This window comes from Pezoporus flaviventris, unplaced genomic scaffold (genome assembly GCF_033815535.1).
Source record: "Pezoporus flaviventris isolate CSIRO_AGI_PZ_B2104156 unplaced genomic scaffold, CSIRO_AGI_Pfla_v1 ptg000007l, whole genome shotgun sequence".
NCBI lineage: Eukaryota > Metazoa > Chordata > Aves > Psittaciformes > Psittacidae > Pezoporus > Pezoporus flaviventris.
The window spans coordinates 5,044,575-5,070,531 of record NW_026892555.1 but is presented as its reverse complement, the minus strand read 5'-3'; the positions used below and the strand labels follow the sequence as shown (position 1 = coordinate 5,070,531).

The window sequence follows — 25,957 nt, the reverse complement described above, 5'->3', positions numbered from 1 at the left end:
ATAAGCCTTACCATGGTAGAAACACACCTGCCAATGTCATGATACTTACGTTGAGAGCTCTTTGAATCTCTTCATGGACATTAGGTCTGTTTAGTGTTGGATAATCAATTATAAAAAAGCCACAGCTTTGAAGTGGCTGGCAGAGCACAGAGTATGAAATAAGCTATAAAAAATCAGTGCTGCTATCTGCCCTGGAATAAGCTTTGAGTTTAAATGAATCAAGCATAATATGCCATCAAATGTACTAAGATATTAAACTGCAGCCCGTACGTTATTAATAATATTTGCAAAAGTGACCTCAGTTACAGCGTCAGAAAATGTCAGTGAAAAACATATGTCAGAGCATCTCAGCACCCCCCTAAATCCCAGCTGTGCTTTAATGAACAGCCTTTCTCATAAAAGGACCAACATCCCTTCAAAAATACTGGTTATTATAGTATGACTTTTCATCTGGGGCTCTCAAACTGTTTTCCAGACATGGGAAAGTGTAATTATGTGGAGTTTGTATGGGGGGGAAGTGAAGCACACAAAAATATGTAATTTGCTAAAGGTTATGCAGGGAGTTGGCATCAACCACAGGCAGGATTCACCTTGCTGGGGCTGGGAGCATACAGAGTTGGGTCCTTTGACTGACAGCTGCTCATGTCCCCTCAGGGTTGAGGATGACCTGGTCAAACTAAACAGTGGAGTCTTAGGATCAGCCCCTCAGTCACCTCCTCGTGAATTTTATGCCTTCTTTTTGCAAGCTAAACCATGTTCCTGGGGAGAACAACTGGAGAGTTGTTCTGGTCACTCTGGAGAGCAAATGGACCTCAACTGACTTTGACAGGAACCAGATCATAAACTGAGATATCAATATCTACACCGTGGACTCCTAAATTTAAATAAGGTGAGTCCTACTCTTTTCTGTCTGTCTCAACTCTAATGTTTAGATCACATTATGAGTTCAGCTCATAATGATGTCCTGAACTGATGTCTGGTCAATAACCAAGAATGTCCTAATAGAAGACACTGTACTTGCTGAACTAATTAGATAAACTGATCTGACAAAGTCAGCTTGAAAGATGAGTAGTTTTGTGCCTTTATTATCAAGCACAAGAAGCAGTTTCTACATGGACAATATTAATATTTTGTTGTGTGCATATTACTAAGAGAAAGGCAAGAACTAGTTACATATATATTATACATACGCATAGCGAAGAGAACAAATTTATATACCTCATGGTAGTTTTGTGAAAGAAGTTGAGGTAAAATCATCTTTTTGGTTATTTGTCTTTGTGATGCTTGTGTTTTTTAAAACAAACGTTTATAATATATGTGTATACAGCAAGTACAGGCAATACCTACCTCTTCCCACACACCTCTTGTTCCATGTCTGATTCTGATGTTCCAAGTGCAATCATTTTATACAGGCTCATGAGTACCATAAAATCAATAGCCTTCATTTCAGAAATTGAAATCTGTAATTTCAAATCCTGGGCTTCACCTCTTGCCCTGCTCACCCCATTTCAAGAAAATACCCATTATTGGCAGAAATGTATTGGAAATTTATATCCAGATAAATCAGTCACATTTATTAGGAGGTTACCATTATTGAACTTGCTTTAAACTTCTTAACATTACCCTTAGCATGTGATGTTCCTGAGTCAGATAAGCTGTGACTTCTGGATGGAGCGTTGCCACCTCCAGGAACTGGGTCCACAGGGCCAGGAGGTGGGAGCAAAGCCAGGCGAGGTCCTTGCTTATCTGTTCTGCTATCTTCTCTGGATTGCTCAGCAGCTGGAGGAGAGAAAGGACATTTTGAGATCAAGACAGTGTCATGAAGGAAAACCAGTTTGCATGTTTTCCTTTGAGGAAAACAACAAAAAAATGCCTCTTGATTTAAAATTATTATTAAAGTGACCGTTTTCAGTTATTTTACCCCAAATAAAGCTGGTGAGACTTTTGCTTTTACTCTTTAAAAGCCATATATTTTAGTGCAAAGGGTCTCATCTACACAACTGGAGTGCAAGAAGTAGGAACAGCCTCAATGTTTGTGGAGATTTTACTGCAGTTGTAGTAATTAGGGAAAAGAAACTCAAATAAAGTGGGTTCCAAATTATCCACCAGATGGTGCTGGATGCTCTGAAATAAACCATAGCACATCCGCTTTCTGCTAGCAAAAGCTTTCTCACCCATGTCAGACTAGGATACCAGATTGGTGATTTGGGGGCAATGAACAAACCCCAAACCAAAACACTGTGTCCTCAACACATGATGAAAACAGACATCCCAGAGTCTGCTGCTGCTTCACTCGCACACCAGGACATGCTGGAGCTCTCTGTAACATCAAGATCTAGGCTGCAATTCTCTGCTACAGCTCTGCAGCTCAGGAAGTACCTATCAGAAGCAAAGTCCCTTCATATCCATCTCCCTGGTTTCACAATTTCTTTAACATGAGACAGACATTTTACCCTCATGTTTTGGCACAAAAAAAAAAAATACAGAACTGAGCTTCGTCTGTTCCTGGGGTTTCACCTGCTTCTATGAACCTGGTAATACTACCAGAAATACTCCCTAAATAGCATCAGAGGAATCACTTATCTCTTCTTGGCAACATCTTTCTTTGGTTAGGACTGCAGTCTAGCTGCAAGCCTGCTTATTTTTCAGATTTTATTATGCAGGTCGGTTGGTGACCCTGCAAACTAAGCCATGGCTAAAAGCAAATTATCTGTGTGAGAGAGAGAGAAACAGAGAAAATGTGTGTGTGGATAATGCAGATATTGTCACTGAGTTTACCTTGTTTGGGTGCTATTCTGCTTTAATGACTTCTCCAAAAATGGCACAATCTCCAGTACCTGTTCAAGTACTGGAAAAATCAGGGGGATATTACTGGGAGACAAAAGATCCTGCCCAAACATTTGTCTTTTCAGAGTCAAGGCACTACTTTATTTATTGCACCAATTTTATATTATGTATGCCATCTTTTTATTTTATTTTTTTTTTATTTAGTCAGTAAGCCATCTCTTATGTCATAAACTGGAAAAAAAGGCTTCAAAGAAGATGCATCATTCATGTAAGCAATATTAGGAACAGGTGTATATGGCTATTTTCCTAGTTTTGAAAAAGGGAAGGAGAGGAAGGAAGGGAGGAAGGGAGGAAGGAAGGGAGGAAGGGAGGAAGGGAGGAAGGAAGGAAGGAAGGAAGGAAGGAAGGAGGGAGGGAGGGAGGGAGGGAGGGAAGGAAGGAAGGAAGGAAGGAAGGAAGGAAGGAAGGAAGGAAGGAAGGAAGGAAGGAAGGAAGGAAGGAAGGAAGGAAGGAAGGAAGGAAGGAAGGAAGGAAGGAAGGAAGGAAGGAAGGAAGGAAGGAAGGAAGGAAGGAAGGAAGGAAGGAAGGAAGGAAGGAAGGAAGGAAGGAAGGAAGGAAGGAAGGAAGGAAGGAAGGAAGGAAGGAAGGAAGGAAGGAAGGAAGGAAGGAATCATAGACTCGTTAGGGTCGGAAAGGACCTTAAGATAATCTAGTTCCAACCCCCCTGCTATGGGCAGGGACACCTCCCATTAAACCAGTGATGCCTTCTTCTAAGTGTGTGACTGTGCTGCCACACACATGACAAGAGCTTAACAACGCTATTGATTTAAGTCAAATGCCAGGGACTCGGTTCCTCAAAGGAAAAGCCAGCAGTTAAAAAGATCACCAAATGTGATTCTGGCTACTCCATTCACATACCTGCTGCTGGGCTGTTACCTGTGACTGCACTTTTAAAGCCTCACTCAGGGCAGTCTGGCTTTAACAATGCTGTCGTGTAAACCGGATCAACAGGGTTTCTTTTGAGTAGTTATTTTTCTTCTTTATTCACAAATCAATCACAATTAAAAAAATAGTTCCCTTCCACTTTCTCCTGGATTGACTATCTTCTGTGTTCGTGAGTTGAATACAAAGCTATGGCAGGTTAAACTCAGGTTTTTTCCTTCTGTTTGTACTTGATTTTTAAAATGGACCTGCTTCTGGTAGCACAGTAAAGACTAACCCCACAGGCTTATGTCTCTGTGGTTTTTAATAACATTTTCTTTATAAATTACTATTTTTCATATGTTCTGCTGAAAAGAAATGGTTTCAGCTCACATACTCCTAGAGGCAAAATACTGGGAGAGCATTGCCAATACTAATCTCTACACCATATGGAGGTACATACGACTTCAGTGCTTTTACTGCAGCAACGGTCAAAGCTGCAAGTATGTCCCACCAACATTGTAGAAGGTCTCAACACATGTCTCCTTGAAATCGCTGTCTTTATAATCAAATTATGCATAGATGAATAGAAATCTGTCATTCCAGGATGCTAAGGGAAAACATTTTCACAGCGTAGAGAAAAACAAGAGGCTTTAGAACATCCCAGAGAATCGGCTCTTCTAGCTGTTGTGTTCACCTATCTGTTGCTATGCTGTTCCCATCAGCTTGAAAACAACAAAGTAGTCTGGCTTTACTAATATCGCCATGCAGATAAAGTCAATAAGTTTTTGGGAAGAGCAAGAATGGAACAGAAGTTAGAAAACAGTGAAATTAATGCTGGCATTTTCTGATCTATGCCAAGCCCATTTGGACCTCCCCAGACTCACTGAAAATAAGTCCAAAGGAGACTCTAGATTGTATTGTCTGACCTATAGCATTTGAGCTTCAAAATCTAGTAAACCTGAGCCAAATAACCTATGTTTCTCTAAATTAAATTTATATAAAATCAGCTTTCTTCCAAAAGTATCTAAGTCAAGATGACTTAAAATTAAGAAATTTACCATTTCAAACATTTTTCACCCATGACTAACAAACATCAGCCCACTGTTCATAACTGGAGTGTGAACGTACGTCCAGTCTGGTTCGGCTTCAGCTTCCCTCTGTTAATTGATTGTTATTTTGTCATTCTTCCCTATGCTGCTCCTCCTGCTAACAGACCAAGTAAATCAAATCTATTAAATCTCTGATTATAAAGCATTTTCCCCAGTGATCAGCTAGCACTTGCATTTCTTTCTGGCACCCTTGATGACTTGTCAGTGTCTCACCTGAAGTAAGCATAGCGGAAACAAGTTAAAGAAAGTAGTTCTAATACTTCTGTGCCGAAATTACTTTTTTTTCCTCCCATGAGCCCTTTGACACATTCAGGAATTTTTATTTTAAGAGATATGTCTGTATAACTTGGCAAAGTATCTTTTCTCTTGTCAGCAGAAAAGCTGCAATTGCAGCCTACCCCCAAATATTTTTTTTCTGCATATCTGAATCTCAGGGCTAGGCTCACTGAAGGATGTTAAAGCAATCCAGCTGGTGACTTGTTAAAAGTGACAGAAACATCTTGTGAGTAATACAAATTATGTGAAATTGTTGGTAGAAGAGAAATATTCAACAAACTTGAACAAATGGAACCAAATTCCTTTTCTCCTTGCTCTGGTACATGACTGGGCTGTCTCAGTGCGCTTAAAAAATGACACTGAAAAATGTATGGGCAGATTCTGCTGAAGAAAATACCTGCAACTCCGTACAAAGCTGAGATAACGTCTCTTCCACAGATAACTCCTCTAGGGAAAAAACATAAAGAAAAAAATCAGGGTTAAGAACAGTAGATGTGAAATGCTAATGCTCTGCCCTTTATTTCATGTGAAAAATAGGTAATTCTATATTCTCCCCCCACAGAAAAATTTGGATGGGGACACTCCATAACCCACCTCATCCTGGTACAGATTCGGGCACAACTTTTGTTCATGTATCCTGGACTACTAAACCTGCAGAAGCTCTGGAATGCTGTTATCAGGACAAAGCCAACAGAATTCAGCTTTTCATTGTCTATCCTCTCTTTTACTAGAAGTTTGTTAGCTTTTGGTATTTATGGAAAAGTCCAGTACTGAATGCAAAGTCTCACCATTGCAGACGATGTGCAAGAAAGTTTTCCCTATTCTTCTACACAAGACTGTGCAAGTGATAGCAGATGTCTGACTAGTAAAAGATTGGGCATCTGTGTACTGCCTTGCAGAGTGCAAAACACCTCTCCACCCCTACAGCAAACAGCAGTGCTTTGATGTAGTCCCGAGAGAATCCTTCACAGGGACACTTCACTTTAAATGCACCGCAGACTCTGAGGCAAAGGAGGACACAAATCAACTCTCCAACTTCGGCAGCTTGATTTTGCAATGTGGAACTTTCTAACGATATATCTGCAAAGAAGCAAAGCAGAGCAAACAAACTGGCCAGTCCCCAAATGGCTCTTCTTAAATAGTAATAAGGAATGAGAAAGGACAGAGTGAGATGGATAAAGCCTTGAAAAGACCCATCCTTAGCTGGTAAACCTGGGAAACAGTTATTCCACTTATAATGTCTAAGCTAGGCTATTATTTTTTTTAAGATGCTACTCAAGGAGCTAAAAAAAAAAAAAAAAAGGATTAAGAAACTCTGCAGAGATTTATAATCCTGGATTTATTTTAACTATCTTTAGAAATCTATGATGAGATTAATATGGCCAATATAGACGTTTACAACCAAATGAGTCATTTACAGTTTCCCCCTGGTCAGTGGACAAAAATGAGCAAGTACAAAGTGCAGTTCATGCCATCCCAAGGTAGAAAGCAGTACTTGTCCAAAAAGATATTTAAGTGCCCTAAATGGATCTGTTTCTCTCTAGTGACTGTAAGGAGAAAGATATAAAAATCTGCTTCATATTCATCATACTGGGTGAATCTTACACCCCATGATTTTGATAAGTTTTACAACAGGCCTCAAAGAATTTAGCCTTAAATCCATATCTCCAGTAAATTTTCAGACTGTGAGTAAAATGATGCAAAAAGTACCCCGCTCAAGAGATATTTAGGGAATTCGCATGTCTTACAACAAGTACCTTTGCAAATTAAGTGCCTGCTTCAGTACCAGTAGTCATTTGAAAATCAAGCTAATTGCATTTAGAAAGCCAATATGTGTTCTGGGGTAGTTCTTGAGTTGTGGTGTAGCAACCATACATATTCTGCCATCTCTCAACCTCAAAGTGTGTCCAGGTGAGACACAAATCATCTATTATATCTGTCTGATAACCAAGATGCCTGAAGCATGAGTTCTGCTGCATGTTGGATTCTGTCTTGTGACTCATAAATTGCAAATAAAAAACTGTATTTTTTTCCTCTCATAGCTGGATTGAAGAACACAGTATCTTCCCACCCTATAAATTTTAGGCTATCTTGAAGGGAAATATATGTTGGGGAACAAGATGTGAAGTGGAAAATAGGAGCTATCAAGCCTATAAGTCTGTAAAGCATAATGTATTATCGCTGTTAGTTCTTGTATACAAGCACTATACAATGAAACTGAAGAGTGTTTTTTGCTCTGTTTCTATGTCTGCTGGCCAATGCAGTGAGCTCTCCTAACAGAATTACCTCTGCAACATAACAAACTGATAACTTCAAAACCTGTACACAGAAATACAAAGACAGAAACCGGCAGATGTGAAACCATGAGCCACATTCCTTGAATTGAAAGAAACAGGTGGGAGAGCAGGAATTAGTCAGGGATGCATCTCATTTACACAAGCACTCATGCTGTAACTGCAAACATGACTAAACACAAATTACAGGGCTTCATCCTGCAAATCCAGCCAGCCAGCACTTGCACGTTGGACTTAACAAGCTTGACCAGCCAAAAAAAAAAAAAGCTTCTGCAAAACCCAGAAAAATCTATTAAATAATAGAATTGGGAAAAAAAGCAGAATCATTTTAAAGAACAAGTTGCAATTACGCAATTGGCAAGGAAGAAATATACTGCAAATTGTAAATGAGGGAGTATGTTTCAGAAACACTCATATCACCTTTCAGATTTCTCTTCTCAGTTTTTGAAAAATGTTTGCTCAAGAGAAATAAATACGCAAAAGTCTTCCCCAGATTTCATGGCAATTCAGAACTGGAAGCAACTGAGGCCAGAAATCACTGAAAGGCAAGTATTTTGAGAAATGTATCAAAACAGTTCACCTCTCATCAAATGTATCAACAATTCACCCTCTAGAAATCAGACTACATCCTATACAACGATTTGCATAAGCTGAGAAGACAGTCATCTTTAACAGTGTGCCAAAATAAATATGAATCAGAAAACGGGGATAAAAGTCCTCTAAAATCTCTGAACAGCCCCAGAATTTTGCTATATTAAATTAAATTGGGTATTGAAAATGCAGCACTAAAATATTCAGTGAATTTAAGTGTCTGTTCACTTACCCAACTTCAGCTGTGGTAAATCAGGAATCTCTTTCATTATGAGGGTGTAATACATATGAAGTCCTCTTTGAGCATTCAAGAGCAGAAGACAGAGGTCTTTATGCCATTTGTATGCATGCTGCATACAGTTTTCAGATGGGACATAAAAGCTGCCCTGTGTAACAAAAGTATCAAGAAAATAAAATACAGGGGTTAAAATTCATCGTCTCCATTTATCCTAGGGGCTTCCACAAAATTTTAGTTGTGGGCAAGCCTTTCATTTCTAATCAAGCAGTTGGCACCGAAGAGAGATTTTAACCATCCCCCTACCTCCCAGCCACCTAACCATCTAGGTGCGTAATCGTAGTAGTATCTCATTCAACAGACACATTTGTCCAAGCCATACCAAAACTATTAGCTCACAGCAATACTGTCACATTTAAAAAGATCCTCATCCCAAACAGTATAACACAGAAGTCCATCTCTGTCCTTCACACATGTCCCACTGTGGAGCCAATGGCTCCCAACAATGTAGAGAGTGCTGGGCAAAACAGACCCCCTCTGCTATAGCACATGGGGTGGAAAGAACTACAAAGATGGTTAGATTAGCTTTTATTTTTCCTCATATCCTCTTATCCCCTTTTGCACAGGTTGTAGCGTGATGGTATTGTCGTATGCTTTGTTATGCGTATTAGTGAAAAAAATGTGGATGCATGCCCTGTCAACAAATATGAGCCACTTTGTATTCCAGAATCAGTCTCTGGATTATTGTATCTCTTGTGGGAGGAGATGTAATTGGACAGATCACAGCATGTTTAATACAAAAATTCCCCAAACAACACATTTACATTTAGAACATAAGCCGAGATTGCATTAGAGCACCATACATCAAATGTTTCAATTCTGTCATAAACCACTTCTCATATAAATTACTTGTATTTGAAATTTGCACTGCTCAGATTTAAAATAGAACTATTTATTAAGTCATCTTTTCTGCCCAGGGTTTCATGGAGAGTCTCAAGTTCTTTGAATGTGGACATCTAAAATCAAGGAACTGAACTGGGGCCACTTCTTTCAATTAATTGTGAAGGAAAAATAATACAACTGACTACCTGTTCTACACTGTAGACCCATTGAATCAGGACCAAGTACAATCATAAAAGACAAGTCAAATTTCTCTTCCTGTCCCATATCTTTGGGAGGAATATCTGCAAAAGAAAGGCGCTTCGAGTATACCACTGTATGAGAGAAACAGCACTGCAAAGCCACCATTCAAGGCTGCACCAAACAGGTGCAGTCCAAGCCATGCCACTCACTGAGTAAGAAGTTGTATCATTAAGCTGAAGCATTCTGATGAAACTCTATGAAATGGCAACTGACTTTGAAACCTTGTTTGAAGGGAACATCCATACTAATCTGAAAAATCATCTTGTCAAGGTGTAAAGTGAGAGTTACAGAAAAAAAGATGCCAAGCTCCAAATCTCTGGTCCTTCAGTAATTTAAAGGCACTACTGCGGTTACAGGGCTGTTTCTTCTGAAACTTGTCACACACATGCAGGATGCAGAGTAGGACATAACTGCAATTATTAAACCCACTTCAGGGACAGTTTAAGCTAATGTGAACTAAGGTTTGTGCATCCTCATCTGCAAGGACCCCAGCAGGCCAGGCATCTGTCAGATGATTTTATTATAAACTACTGCAGCTAAATCAACTCATCCATCACTGTTCAGTAAGCTTAGAAATGTCAACAAATATCTTTCTTTGAGATGGCCTGAATATTGAAACCTTCCACATTGACTATTTCAATTGAATCTTCTATGCAGTTATTTAGGGGGTCATCTATTTCCTAGCCTATAGCCTGAAACAAGGATTCAGACTACAATGCTAACAAATCTAGTTCAGCAACACAGTATATGATATTCTAAGGAAAAACACTGCCATAAAGCTAGCAGTCCCAGCCACTACAGCAGTGGCTGTGACCTGTTAAACAGCTACAAATTGCTCAGCTCTCTGAGTTTCCTGTATGAGGAGCACAGATGCTGTTTAACTTCTGGTTAAGACAAAACTCTTATTAAAAGAAAAGTTCATATTGAAGCTGACAGCTTGCATAAAACATGATGGCTTCCCTGACCTTGTAATACCCATTGTAAAAGTACACATTACCTTCTTTTGAAAGGATTCTCATGACCTTTTTGAGTTAATTCTTTTGGTCTACTGTTATTTTAATCTCATTAGTTTGTAGATTGACAGATTTTTCTATGAGAGCTGTAAAATATATCTGCACTGATCTCCTTCTGCAAGATCGCTTGTAACAGTAGACTGTATCTCTGGCTTTTGCCCTTTTCTACTTCTGAAGATTTTGGAAGCAAATGAATGTCTGACAAATACTCACTTCAAGACTTACCATCTGAAGGAACTCTAATAGCAAAGATGGATGACAGCACAGAAGCTAACGGTAGTGACATGAGAGAAAAGTATGACTTCCATTGTGCCAACATCAGAGGCAAAATAGTTCAAGAAAGCCAGGACACAATAGAAAAAGAGGCAGCCAGGAAAACAATGCAAAGAACTGCAAACAGTGCTGATAACTGGAGTCTCTGCAATGATTTACATTAAGAATATTTTTTCCTGTAATAATTGAAAGCATAGCAGCTGTATAGATCCCAAATGAAAAGAAATAAAGCTGTCCCATCAGCCACAAAATGAGATTGTTTTCCAGGACCCATCCGATGAGCTGAGCAATGAGATTCCTTTTTATGTTGAGCAAGTTACTGGTAGAAATATAGTCGTATTACCAAAACCTACAACTGGTGACCTCAAGAGAAGGAAAAGCTTTACCAACTTCGGAAACTGAACTAGTCCCATGAGTGCAAGATTTGAAAAGCTGGAGATAGGGAGGATGATAAGATTGTACCTTGTCTGATCTTCTATAGATAATGTTCTTTTGCTGTGGTCCACAAACCAGCAGTAAGTCATTAAACTGAATGTATTATACTGAAAGTAGAATCATAGAATCATTTAGGTTGCAAGAGACTTTTAAGTTCATCTTATTTCTAGTGAGTCTGATTTACCTCTTTCCCCCTTCAAACTTAGTTTAAATATCTTTCCATGAGCCCTGCTCATGCTCTCCTACACAAAGATCCTTTTTTTGCCTTTGAGGCAGGTGTAACCCATCTGTCACCACAGGTCTGGTGTCGTGTAGACCTACCCATGATCAGAAGCCCCAAATTCTGCCAGTGAGACAAGGCTCAGAGCCAGGAATTAATCTGCTGCAGCACAAGAGCAAAGCTCACCCTGCAGCCTGGCACCAGGTGGGAGAGTGTTCCCACTGGGGTTCTGCTTGGGTACTGCATCAGTCATGGTGGGTGCAAAGCTTAGAGAGGACTTGGCCTCCTGCTGAGTAGATAGCTTTGCTCTCTGGTTGAGTTACAACACTCTTCTGTGCAAAGTGGGACTGCTTGCCTTAGTGACAGGTCTCAGACAGTGTCGGCAAGATGCAGGTTCCTGGCAGGTCTCTTGGTTCTCCCTGAGATTTCCTTACTCCAGGAAACCTCCTGTGCACCACACTTTTTTCTGCAGATCATTTTGGCACCAGAGCTGCTCACCTCAGAAACTGAGTAAATGGAGAATACTTCATCGTTCCTTGTTTTTGATGTTGAAACAGAGAAACTAATTTTCCTAAGTGTCATGTGAGCGCCTACGTGTACACACTATGTCTGTAGGAAACATCACTTAAGATATGTTTGTAGGCCGTCATGAAGAATTACGTACATATAGCCTTAATATCTCTGTTTCACAGTTTATTGAGGAGGGATGATATAAGGAAAAACCTAGTCAAATGCTAGATAAAAACAACTACCTAGAGTTTTGGAAATGTAAAGGCTTCAGTTCAAACAGATCATGTTCTCAAAATCTAGATAACAACATCAGGCTGTCACTGTCCCTTGTCCATCTGACATTTAAGATGTTCTACTGCTACATTTACCCATCCAAGTAAAATAGCCTACAAATCAACAGCCTCAAACAAAATAAACATTCTTGACAATATCCCTGCGGAATAAATTTAAATAAATCAGTCTTTTAAATGAATAGGTTTCCTGTGTAATGCTCTTTTCAGTCAACAGATTTCTCCTATGATTAGAGTGTATTGCTTTATAAATGTACTTTTCCTTTATAACAAGAGAAAAGAAAATTACTTGAGAAAAGCAAACATGCATTAAAGAAGGTTCATGCCAATTCATTACACAAATTCAGAGAACAATTTGTGAAGATCTTTTCCAGTGTACTAAATCCATCTAATATCAAATGCCACCAACTGGATTTTACGCTTTGTAATATACAGTAAGTTGCTTGTATTTGTTTTGCATTAAAGTAATATCACAAGCTATGTTAACTATGTGCAATGCTCAACAATAGCACTAACAGTTGGTAAATTAGATCCTTTACATTAACTCAAAACAGCATTTCACAATTCAGATTGAAATTCAAATTGCTTGTCAAGAATTTTAAGATGCTAAAAAGCTATTCCAGACTAAATAGACAAGTTTTGCAGTCTCCAGCAGTATTTCATTAGCAGATAGAACTAGCCTACCTTTCCTACTTCTGGCAAAGATCTAGACATCTGCTTCAAACAGAGGAATAAATCTCAGCATCCCAAGATGAATGCAGTTTCTGAGAGCACAGTGTCTGCTCATTTGTCTGCATGCTTGTATTGGTCACCTAATATATAAATTTTTTTATAGCTTCAAACTCACTGACAAGGAGATTCTTCATCCCTACTTTGTAGACTGTTTTCTAAGATAAGAGAATCCCTGTAATTTGGTGGTTGGAAATGAAATTAGCTTGAGTTACCGCGTTACTGTTAACACTTTATTATCATATTTCAAAAAATGAAAGAGGATTAAAAGATAACAATTTTTTATAGTTAGGGATATGACTAAAGGATACAAGCAGAATACTCTTTCACATGTGTAGGAACACAAACGACAAAGAGAGGTATTTCTATTTCATAATTAAAGGAACAAAAAGCAAACCTGGAAGTGACCCAGGAGTGATGTCACACAGCTCATATTATGCCAGTTATCCTATGCTTGTTGTTTCACAAACATTTATACTAGCAAAGTGTTAGCTTAAAAACCCAATCAACCAACCAACCATCCAATGCTTCTCTTCTTCCTCTAATTTTGTTTTTCATTTTTTGCTGAGAAACCAATAGTAGACCCATAGATATCCCCTTTTTATGTGAAGGGCCACACATGGCTATAAATGTTGAGGGAGATATGATATATCCTTTTTAATAAAATTGATGTTGTGAAGGTAAAAAGTACAATATACAGCTTGAGCAGGGGGTGCCACTGATTGGAGAAGAGGAAATTCTTACCACATTTCTTTTTCTGAAACTGGAACATGCCAGAAATTCTCTTTGTCTTAAAGAGCTTACAATATAACTATGCCCCAAAATAGTTCCTATGGCAGAAATGACATGAAATCCAAAGGGATAAAAGAACCCTGAGGATTCAAATTTAAGTATTTTCAATGAGAATGCCTAATAAGAAAAAAAAAACAAAACAAATCAAACAACAATATATATATACCTATATGTATGCCTACATGAATCTATATATGTATATTTACATTTCCATCCAGCTATGGAAAAAAACCAAACCAATTCCCCTTCATTAATTCACTCAGCAATAGAAAATAAATTCTAGATCCCTGTGCCAGACAGTTCAAAGATACGGAATTCCACAGTGGCCAACTTGTGGATGTCATTCTGTGGTGACATACTGTTTCTTCTTAGCCTTGTTTCCTCAGTAAACAATGCATATTCAATCATGCTGCCTGTGTGTGTGTCACTCTGCAAGTGCTCCCAGAGACTTTTCTAAATGGTGGCTGAATTTAGCCTTCTTTGAAAGACAAGGAAAAGTCCCCAAGACATTTAATGTGTAAAGGTGTGGTAAAAATGGGCACTCAAGAAAGAAAAGGGATTTAAAATATTTATCTAACAGAAAGATTGTGCTCTACATGTAATAGGCAAACCTTGATTCTGTCTGGCAGAAGACCAGTACATCTCTCTGTTTATCTGACAGCAGCAGATGTATGAACACAGAACTTTCTTGAGGGATTGTTGACAACCACATAAGCCAGCTCATATATTCACATTCTTCCAGTATAATGGGAAGACAACATGCTTATGGGAGAAACAATTAGGAAAAATTGAGAAAATGAAGTACCTTCCATCAAACAAAGTGAATCCTAGAACCAAAATTGCAAGATAAACAGATATATTGGATTAGGATGCACTTGAATATGTGTACTCTATCAATTGAAGTAATAGCCTTGCTTGTATTGATTTAGTAGTCTTGTACATGATATGATGGTTTGTTATCCAAAGCTCAAAAACAAAAGAAAAATAAAATCATTATATTTTTCTTTGATTTTTATGACATTAGAATCATGGAATCGCAGAATGAGGTTGGAAAAAACCATCATGCCCAACCTGGAACTGCAAGTCCACAACTAAACCATATCCCTAAATGCCACGTCTTTTAAATCCTTCCAGGGATGATGACACGGCAGCCTGTGTCAGTGCTGTGTGGCTGTGGCAGCCTGTTCCAGCCCTACACAACCCTTTCAAGGAAGAATTTTCCCTAATATCCAGTTTAAACCTCCTCTGGCATAACCTGAGGGCATTTCCTTTTGTTGTATCACTTGTTACTTGGGAGAAGAGACAGACACCCACTGTCAGGTACTTCCATGGTTTCTAGCATCTAGAACCCTTACGTCTTTGATGCCATGTGTACCTCTGTCCCCTACCTCCCCTGAGATTGCGGACCGAAGGACCTTGCTAGTCCCTCAGATGTTGGTGTGCTGCCCTTGGGCTTATCTCTAGAAAGCCTGATTTTATCCCTTTCCTCTTCAAATCTAGTTCAAAGCTCTTTCAATGAATCTGCTAACTCCTCCTCAAAGATCCTTTTTGCCTTTGAGACAGGCATATTCTGTCTGTCGCCAGCAGACCTGGTATCGTGTAGACCAACCTCTGATCAAAACCCCCAAAACTCTGCTGGAGACACCAGGCTCAGAGGCAGGTAGTGGACTGCTGTCTCCTCTTGTTATTTCCCTCATCATTCCCTGCAACTGGAGGGGAGGAGAGCACTACTAGTTCTTCTACTAGCTACACTAAATAAAAGTGTCAATAAAGGACAACATTTGCAAAGAGATTGACAATATAAGGAAATATTTATGCTTTGCCTTTCACTAAATCTGTTATGTAAGAAAATGTAGGTTGGCATTTCATAAATATAGGATACAATTTGCCATTTATATTGGCTCTTACATTTAGTTGTTTTGTCAGAACCACAGGGATGATAATGCAGTAGAAGAAATATTTGAGTTTGGAGTCAGATTTAGTGATAATTTTCACTTTTACAAAATTAACAGGAAGAAAGGTTTTGAGACCCTTGAAAAACAGAAACCATCAGGCTTGAAAAAGAGCCATCCTCTCAATAAGTAGAAGATAACTATCCTGGTAGCTCTTATGGTTGTGTCTCATGGTTTCAATAATGTAAGCTACTGTTGAAAAGGCAAACTGTAGGTTTTTTAGTTTCAAATGGCTGAGAAAGGAAGAGTGGCCAAGGAAGTATTTGACAGGAAAATTTCCACCTAAAAATACCATTCTAGTGAAATGATAATGCATCACAGGTCACATGAATTTCCATAAAAATTCTTCTAGCAGAAAAATCGGGGACATTTCACAGTTTTATTATTTCTATTCAACACAAATGAAGTTAAGTTCTGAAATGTTCAGCTTGTCTGAAGTCTATTTTTCATATCACATCGAAAGCTGAGCCTAGTGTATGGAGGTCAAGTCATATCCTATGCATCATCACAAGTGTCTACAATCATAATGGCTCCTCATGTAAATGCACATGGGTATTCTATAGAAATATTCAAAAATTCTGATGATGATAAATAAGAAGGAGGAAACTACCATTTCCTCCACTTAATCTATAGGGTAATACATCACCATAGAGAAAATTAAAGCCATAAAAACATTTCTTTAGCAGTAAATTAATCACTGGGGAAGATGTCTTATGGAAGTTAGAGCAGGTGTCTGACAGGAGGCCTACTTTTTCCAAGATGAGCACTGAAACCATCTGGCACAAGAAAAGTCATATGTTTTTGTTTCCCTCTGTTGGATGTATATATGAAAACGATACATATTAGTCCATATCTTCATCTCGTTATTATTAAGGATCTGTGTAGGGAATAGTCACAAATCACACTTATCCTTCGGTTAAGAGGTGATACACCAATACTGAATAAATATTTTATATGGGAAAAAAAACAGTATTTGATTTTCAAACTGCTTGGAAATAATTGTTTATGCAAAAAAGAGGTCAGCTTAGACACATAGATAAACAGATGCATATATAGATGGCTTTTATGAGTAATTTATTTTTAATATTTATAAATACAGATACACACAGATGGTGTAAATTCTGACCTCCTAAGTGATATAACACAGTGAAGACATCAAAAAGGGCCTTAGTACATTGTCCTTTCTGATTAGAGTCCATGCTGCTTACTCACAGATAAGGAAAGCAAATCCCCTCCTGTTGCTGTGATCAAACAAGGACCCCTCAGCTGAAGAGCTGACTTGTATTACACATCACTGCAGGCAGCAGGCATAAAAACAGTCAGGTCTTAAAAGGACACTTATTAACATTTTTTTTTCTCTCCCACCTCTTTGTATACAGTTACACACATAGAAGGAGATCTTATTCATTCTGCTATTAGAATTGGTATTCAGGGCAATAGAAAATACCAAAAATGTTTGATTCAACCTTTATATACATAGCAACAGGGAGGGATATGTTCAGGTCCTGCTCTAGTTGGGGTGTAGATGGCTTTATGCTATGTAATCATGCAGGTTAGCAGCTGCTGGGGCAATTTTTCTCTTTCCACTAATGCTGTATACTGTTTGACACAAAATACATGAACGAATGACTGAATAAGTAAATAAATAAATATATGCTTCCCAGGATCTTAAAGCATCCTAATAGTTTTGGTTTATAAGAGTTTGCAATTAAATACATAGGTGGCAATGATCAAAGCTCTCACACGTGTCCCAGTTTGCTCACATAGGAATGGTGAGATTAGTACCTAGGAAAATTTTAGCATGCAAACATGTCCAGCTCAGCTTGTCACCCTGGCACATTATAACACAGAGAGAGAAAGAAACAGGCATTTTTGAAGCACAGTTCATACTCTCTGCTTCTAATGTTGATGTTACAGTATGTTATTCCATTGAAATTCTTCTTGCTTTCCACAGACTTTACATGAAAGAAAATTAAACTAGAAGACTGGATGCAGACAATTCAGAGATGGGCAGAGAAGTTTCACCCCAGCCCTTACTAAAAAAACCAGAAAGTAATTCATACAGTTTTGAACTGTCCTTTCCTAATAAATTGTGATATTTTTGGGCTTAGAGGTAACAGCTTCTAATTTAATCTAATTTAATTTACTTCTGTAAATCTCCAGCTTTTAGAGGAAGAATCAGGATTTTAATTGGGGCGGTTACATCTGTGTTAGCCTGGAATTATTGAAATACCAATGGCAATAAAAACAACACACAAGGATTAGCAGGCTCTTCTTTTATACAGTGATTGTCATATAGAAAAGCTAAAGAGCATTGTAAATAAGTCAGTACCATTTTCTGTGGTTTATATCTGGGAAAGCTAATGCTCAGAAAGGTCATCTGAGCCACTCTTTTCAGGTGCAGGCAGAGGGAGAGAATTGTGGAATTGGAATAGATATCTTGTTCTCTCAGACCGTATGAATGCTTCAGAGATAATGATTCAGATAATTCACCCAGAGGTAACTGCTGGATCCAAGATGATTACAAGCAGTCCCAGAGCGAGTATTTATCTGTGTCTAGAGTGAGCTTGGAAATCCTCTAACTTAGAGAAAAAGGGGGAACTAGAGGGACCTGAGATGGAAGAAGTGGTGTGAAGGGAAGTGAAGATCCCATCTTGTGTTGTCCTCATAGTGCTCCCTGCAGGCCATGGCTGATACAAGAGACAATTGAAGATACTTTATAGCATGTGGCCTGATTGGGACCTGACAAATGAATTAGTTAAAACCAGTTCTCTTGCAGATGCCATTTCTGTCATAGTGTTTGGTGCAATATGCTATAAACACAGTGAACTTCTATCGTACTGCATGCATCAAACTACTCGGTTCAGCGTTATTTTCTGGGTCTGTTGCACAGACCTAGTGCAAATGGTCACTTTAAAATACTCTTTATTTAATGAAAGCAGTAGCAAGGATCACAGCTTCATATTTAGAAATGCCAGGCTCTATTAAATACTGCCAGTCACAGAGAGAAAGTGACTTCAGGCTTGGGTCTCCATTTATGTATGACTAGTGCTACAGGAATAATTGATTTCACAGTTCAGTGTACAAACAGGGGAAAAAAGAAAGTGTTAGGACAGCTTAGAAAGAAATTATTTCCTTGTTCAGAGTGAATTGGAAACCCTTTTAAAAAAAAAAATAAAAGACATTGGCAATAATGATTACAAGTTATCTCTTATTGTGGTTTCACATTTCTAAGACTAGTGAGTTAAGCACAATAACAGACCTTGCACACCCTCTTAATAGGTTAAAGACACAAATTAAAACATACCTTAAACTCATCTTTCTACATTTGGAAGCTAGAGAAATTGCCATGTGCTGAATCATGTAACATAGTACAGGATGCCACAGCAGATTTTTAAGCTGAGGAGCAGTAAACAGTAGGATTCACAGAGGATGTTTTTATAGAAAATATATTCCAACCTACTGTAATACATGGGTGACATGGTTTAGTGTGAGGTATCCCTGTCCACAGCAGGGGGGTTGGAACTTGATGATCCTTTCCAACCCTAACTATTCTATGATTCTACTCCTATTTCACAGTTTCTTGGTGGTGGACTGAACTCAGGCACTGAACTCAGGACTGTCTCTGGCCGCAGTATTTGGGCTTTCCTGCTTGTTAGGAATATGCATTACCAATGGGCATATAAGAGGAGAACTAGGCTGACATTGCATTCTCTGCACGTCATTCAGTTTTGAGAAATAACCCAAGTCACACTTCACTTGTCTCAGTTCTACTTCATTTGGGCTTCTGAAATTTGGTTCCTTTCTTGCCCTTCCAAAATGTTCACAGAAATTGTGTTAAAATTCATTATCACAGTGGTAAGACATTTGCCGAGTCCTATTTTCAAGATGGAGCGTTATCACTGGAATCAGAGGAAAAGGGTCCTGACTGATAACCTACTACATAAGCACAGGCTCAACTCAGCAGTCTCATTAAAGAAACCTACCTATAGCAACCAAGCTTGCTTTGTTCACACAGCAGATCATGACAATGAAGACATAGCTTTGTCTTAGTGTAATTTCCCAACAAGCTGTGCTTGAGTTGTGTGAAGACCCTGAGACAGCAGCACACGAAGCTGCTATTTTAAGTCTAAAAAGCCCAACCACTTTGCAACCTGTTACTGTCTTAAAATAAAATTATACTCAGCTATATGTCCATATATGGAGGAAGAATGACTACAAACATGAGAGAACCAACTTGTCATAAGATAAAGAATGGGCTTCTAGTGTTACTACAGCTTGAAAATATTGTTTATTTTGAAGACTATATTCCAAATCTGAAGGTTGAGTAAAATTTATCAATATGAATTGCTGGAACTTTTGACAGTGGTTGTACACAAATCAAGCTCAATTTATACACAACAGCAACCTGAGAAATGTACTTGAATTGAGAGGTGAGCTCATTGGAGCAGCCTATTGACTGTTATAAGCATTACCTGTGCGCTGAGCAGAGGCAAAGAGCCTTCTGCTAGCAAGTGGGGAATTTGGTGACAAAGTGAACATTGATCCTGATCTATGGGGAAGAAGAAGGAGAAATTTACTGAAGGCATAAGACTGGAGTCTTAATTTAGAAGATTTGTAATAAGAAATGGGAGGAGATGGGTTGCTGGTTACTCCAAGAAGTAGTATTCTGTTTCTGTATCTCTTCTTTCAGGACTGGTGTAAGACTTGCAAGTAAAAATAGAATTTGCTTCTCAGATACCATTGAGATGGACATGTTTGATATTTGTGCAAAGGAAAAGATTCAAAAGTAAGGATAGGAATCTTCCTGTGTGATGAAAGGAATGTATAAAGAACCAGGCAGGAAAAAAGAGCAGAAAAGATACTAGAGATTATCAAAAGGCAAGTCCCACTTAGATGAGGTGATGAATTTCCTCATTTCTAGTTCACATTTTGGAGAAAAGACCTTTAAGAGTTTGATACTGCCACAAGAAAAATCTAAGGACCATTGCTCAAACATCATGCAATATGAAATAAGAGATTTTGCCTTTTCGTGGGGAACCTAGAATAAAAGGAAGCTGGACAAAACCCAACCAAACAAAAAAGACAAAAGAGGATCTCTTTGCATTGCAGTATTTGTCTATATTTCCTATCAATCTAACAGCCTCAGCCTTTGCTTTAGTCAAAACACATTGGTATTAGCTGTAGGGAACACATCTCTACTGACTTGCAACATGACATAGAGACATCAAGAAACCAAGATGGCTTGCGAATTATTTTAATAGAATGGGTATAGGACATGAGCCTCTTGGGATTTCTGGTATGTTGCTATTCCTGCCCATAAAGGACGTTTAGGAACTGCACCTTTTACTTTTCAGACTACTTCTGCATGAGGCCAAGATCACTTTGAATCCTGTCATTCTACTCCCACTGGCTTGGCTTCTGAAATGACTTTTTTTTTATAGCTTCCCAGTGGGTCATTTTAGTTCTTGATCACACAGAGTCTCGTAGGAAAGAAGAGATAGGCACCAACATGCCCACCCAAATATATTTATTTGAGAGCTTGGCCCAGCATTCAGTGTGGCGATCTCTATCACCAGAGCAGTTGCTGCGTGATGGTTTATTAGTTTTGTCTTTAAAAATGAAGATAAAAGTTAGAACAATCATAACATTATTTCCAATGTCTTCCTCAGCTTGTTAAATTTAAACATTAGCAACATTTCCAAACAATGGCTAAAGAGGAAATATTTAGCTGTCTTTTGGCAGTGACAAATTGCTTCAACCTTTACAGGTTCATTTTTTAAGCAGTTTGACATTTCGTTACTAAGGCAGGTTTTTAATTTTATTGTTTCTTTCAGTCTGTTACACAGCCACAGTGTTACCAAGTAGGTTCCTATGAGTCATAAGCAGGTGGGAAGAAATCATATCTCTATTGATAGCACTATTATTTTTAATTATTATTTCCAAATGTTCTTGCATATCCCCCTCTTTTCACTTGGTTCATGATTGACTTCTCACTTTTCCCAAAAAATGTGAGCAAAATACACTGATTTGCCAAACTCGATCAAAGCTGAAGTCCAGCAAGTTTTGTTTTGCAACCAATCGTAGTTAAGTATCAAATACTCACTGAGGAGACACAGATAAACAAAGAAAAGAAAAGCTAGACCTAAGCCCTGACAACTTCAGCAATTGCATGATTTAAGGAAAGATTGACTAAATATTGGCTTATACCACAGCCCTCACAGTTCCCATCCTTCCTGAACAAGGATTATAGGAATCATCAATGGTGTCGGTTTGTGCAGTTCTGGCAAATCCAACAAACTTCACAGTAGCACCTTCCGGCAATGTGTTACATCAGCTACCTTATGGTGTATAGAAATGGAGAAAAAACAACCCTTTTACTGGTTCTACATATGCTATTTTTCAGGTTGCATGAATTTTGTCTGTTACTGTATTGTGAAAAATAATCAAGTGAAGATCTCTTGCGAGATTCTACTTGAAGGCTTGTAAAATCAAATAAGGCAAATAAATATCCATTCTCTTAGAAATGTTTCAAAACCTGGTGGGATTTTTTCTGTAGCATTATTTTTTTCAACCAATCACACCCCAAAATAATCATTTCTAACCCTGGTTACAGGCACATTCCTTCTTGCCATCAGTCTGCAGAAGAAATGTTCTGCTTTGGCCTAGGTGTGATAATGTTGGTCTTTTCTTTGATGTGGGGGGGATGTGATTTCTATACCTTCTTCTGGCAAGAAACAGCTCAATGTTTAATGCTGCCATTATGCTGCCTTCCTGAAGTCTTCACTTATGACATTCTCAGGCAATGGATCATTTATAGCTCTTTGACATGCATGCAAACATACATCAAGTTGCAAAGCCAATTATAAACCAATGTACAGCCTTTTTCATCACTTCAGAAATCCACAATTTCTTTTTTTAACACTGGAACAGAAGTAATGGCTAATCAGAAACTTTCCTGGATATGTTACTTTAAGACACCTATATTAATTTGCTGTAATTTACTGCAGCAGAATGAGGAACTTTTCAATAGCTGGAGCTGTATAAATTTGCATAAGTATTACTTTTTCAAGGTTCATTTTCCTAGCCCAGTTGATACCTCTTGTACTATGCATAATGCATAATACATATACCAGCCCTTAAGTAATTTACACCCAAAGACAATCAAATTCCATGAGCCATGAGGAGTTTACCATTTATTCTGCAGGCCATCATTTTACGGTTTTAAATAAAATACTTCTAATGAGTTCAGCAGAGGAGAAGGAGGGTTTGACTGACAGCTCCGGTGTTTGCTTAGAAAAGAAACACAATACATAGAGCAGAAACAGTGCTTTACCACCTCCTGGAACATAACTTCACCTTGCCCTATAAACCACTCTGCCCTGCTCAGGCTTATGCCATTGTTTCTCATCAGCCAACTCTATAAACCAGTGCCAGGTAGGTATAATTCCAACAGAGACATTTCAGATTGTTTCAAGACCTAATAAAAAACTGTGAGATGACAATGACATTTGGGGTGGGTCATCAAAGAGCAGACTTCAACTGACTTTATGGCTTTATGGAGAGAGTTAGAGAACATCTTGGAAGACCTTATTGCAGCCTTTCAATACTTAAAAGGGGCTTATAAGAAAGATGGGGACAGACTCTTTAATAGGGCCTGTAGCGATAGGAGAAAGAGTAATGGCTTTAAACTGAAAGAGGGAAGATTTAGACTAGATATAAAGAATAAATTCTTCACTGGGAGGGTGCTGAAACACTGGAACAGAGGCTGTAGTTGCCCTATAACCAGCAACATTCAAGGTTGTGTTGGATGGGGCTTTGAGCAACCCAATCTAGTTGAAGATGTCCATGTTCATTGCAGGTGGGTTTGACTAGATGACTTTTAAAGGTCCCTTCCAACACAAATCATTCTATGAATCTACAAACATGACAAACAGGAAAATGATGAGAAAAGGCTGTTGGCCTTAATTGACTTATCAGAAGCCAGAGGCTACAGATGAATGATGCTGCAGGTACTTCATACCTCATGACACACTCAGCTGTCCTGGGATAATACAGTGACTGAGTGCACAGACAGGGTCAATACACTGGACAATATTCAAACACCATCCTATAAAGCTGGGAACAGCAGAGGTAAATACTGGTGTAAAACCAGACTGACTGGAAGCTTAATTTCTCAAAGTTCACAATAGTCAAAGAAGTAATGTAAGTAAGGTCATATTCATCTGATTGTATCTAGCTTAGGCTAAATAAATCTTTCAACCCAGATTCTCACCCAAATACTCATGTGTAACTGCCTGAATACTCACACACTGTCTGGATTTTGGAAAGATCTTCCTTGAAGAATTACCTAATTGTGCCCGCAATTACTTTTCTTTTTCCAATCATCAAAACACTCCAGTGCAGACTTTGAACATGTGATTAAATCAAATAAACTCCAGGAGAAATTATTCTTCTACAGAAGATCTAAAATTATTCTTATCTTGCCATGAAGCTTCAAAAAATGCGTTATGTATGTCAGCTAAACTTTAATGTTATTCTCCTCTGTCTGGCAATACTTTTGAGAATCATAACACACTTACCCATCTCTATTCTCTTAGCCCAATCTTTTCTGTTTGTCAGACTACTGAAACTTGTCTGATCCTCAGAGAAGCCATGAGATCATTGGAGCAGTCACTTACACACAAGGTGATGTCAGAGGGAATATGCTTCCATGGAAAGAAGTGCTCCTCCTAAGCACTGCCCCAAAAAAAACATACTAGCTGAGAAACTGATTCTTGGGTTATTATGACCAGTGTGATGATTTTGAACAGAAATACAGGCTTTTACTGTCACTTGAACATGTGTTTCCACAAAACAAGACAAACTGGTTGGAAAAATAGGGAATCTCTTTTCTCACTCCTCAGTCCCTGAGCTGTTGTCTGGGACACCTGCCAATAGCAAAGGGGTAGCTTCCAGATGTTGGATCTTAACTGTGCTGTTGTTGGCATCTGTGCTCCTATTGGAAAGGCTGTCAGCTTGGAAGCCATGAGAATTGATTAGGTCTCCTTTCAAGAACTCTCTCATCATCAGTCATTGGGAATTATTGCCTAGTGGTCCTTAGGGCATTTGAAAATAATTGAAAATAATTTTTCAACAAAGTACCACTGGAAAAAAATACTGAGAAGAATGAAAAACTGAATCATAAAGCACTCTGTCAAAAGGCAGAGAGCAGCCAAATCAACTTCCTAAAGAGCAGAGTATAAAGGCTGTTCCTGCTGCCCTGCACTCCATTTCACGGATGAAAGAAAGAAACATCTGTCCCATGCTCCCTCCTATAAGCTTCCTCAAAAATCAATGCTAAAATCTGTAGAAAGGGAAAACTTTAAATGATGTTGGTCAAATGAATGACTGTACAACAGTGGATTTCAGTCCCGAATTGAGAAATGTTGATGGGGTTTCAAATAATTTTGTCAGTATATAACTGTAATAGTAGCTGTGAAAGAGAAATAAGTTCTCCATGCGAATTCTTCCTTTTACCACTCCTTTCACAACTACTTTAAGTTAGCTATGAAAAAATTTCTTTTCAGTTAAACAAGTCCAGACTTGATTGACTTTTTCACAGTAGAATGCAGAGAAACAGGAAGATTGCAAAGAGTATGCAGCAGTCTGATTCTTTGTAATAGAGAAGCATTGCAGAAAAATAGCAAAAAAAAAAGTAGTAGGAAAAGTGAAACTTCCTATGCAAATTCTATTGATTTTCAAAAGGAGACAATTATCAATTGAATATTAGCAATTCCTGAGGACTTCCTCCTGAAGGACTCCATCAACATCCTGCATGGAGTGTCACAAGAATTTCCAGATTATTCCATGACATTTTCATTGAACACCCATAGTGAAAAGATTGTAAAGCTTTTTCAACATCATGTTTTAGACATAATCCCAAATTAATCTCTGTTTTGAACTCTATCATAATGCAGAACATTGCCTTGCTGTTCTCAGCATATGACAGATCAAAAAATAAGAGCCTCAGGAAAGAAAAATGACAGTGATTAAAGAAACTAGTTATTGTCCCATTATTAGTTACTATGTTTTCTACTACAGCTAGGAAATCATTTAGTTCTTTCCTAAGATCAGCCATTTATCTTCAGGAAACTGAAGATTAAAGACTTCATCAGTAATTATCACAAATGGTGCCCTGAACACTGATTAAAGATACTTGTCATTACACCTTATAAAGAACAATATATCAGCTCTCTTACTATTTCACTGTAATTATGTGTTGGACATCTGCTGGAGTCCAATCACAACTAATCATTGTTTGCTAAAGCAAGACACTGAAAGAGTCCTGTTCCTAAATAATACATACCAGTTATATACATACTGTACTTCTAAATTGGTAAAA

At 38.3% G+C, this 25,957-nt stretch overlaps 1 protein-coding gene across 2 annotated transcripts in view; it reads right to left on the bottom strand.

Moving 5' to 3' along the window:
• FAM135B (family with sequence similarity 135 member B) overlaps nt 1-25,957 on the bottom strand; it is a 192,872-nt gene that overhangs the window by 19,740 nt on the left and 147,175 nt on the right. For both annotated transcript variants that reach the window (XR_009742414.1, XM_061447680.1), the window contains exons 8-10: nt 8,214-8,367; nt 5,494-5,543; nt 1,624-1,779 (exon numbers count right to left, since the gene is read on the bottom strand). Coding sequence is in view for 1 of the 2 variants with exons in the window: in XM_061447680.1 (XP_061303664.1) it covers nt 1,624-1,779; nt 5,494-5,543; nt 8,214-8,367 (360 nt within the window). In the remaining variant the exon portion in view is untranslated. The remainder of the gene's footprint in view (nt 1-1,623; nt 1,780-5,493; nt 5,544-8,213; nt 8,368-25,957) is intronic.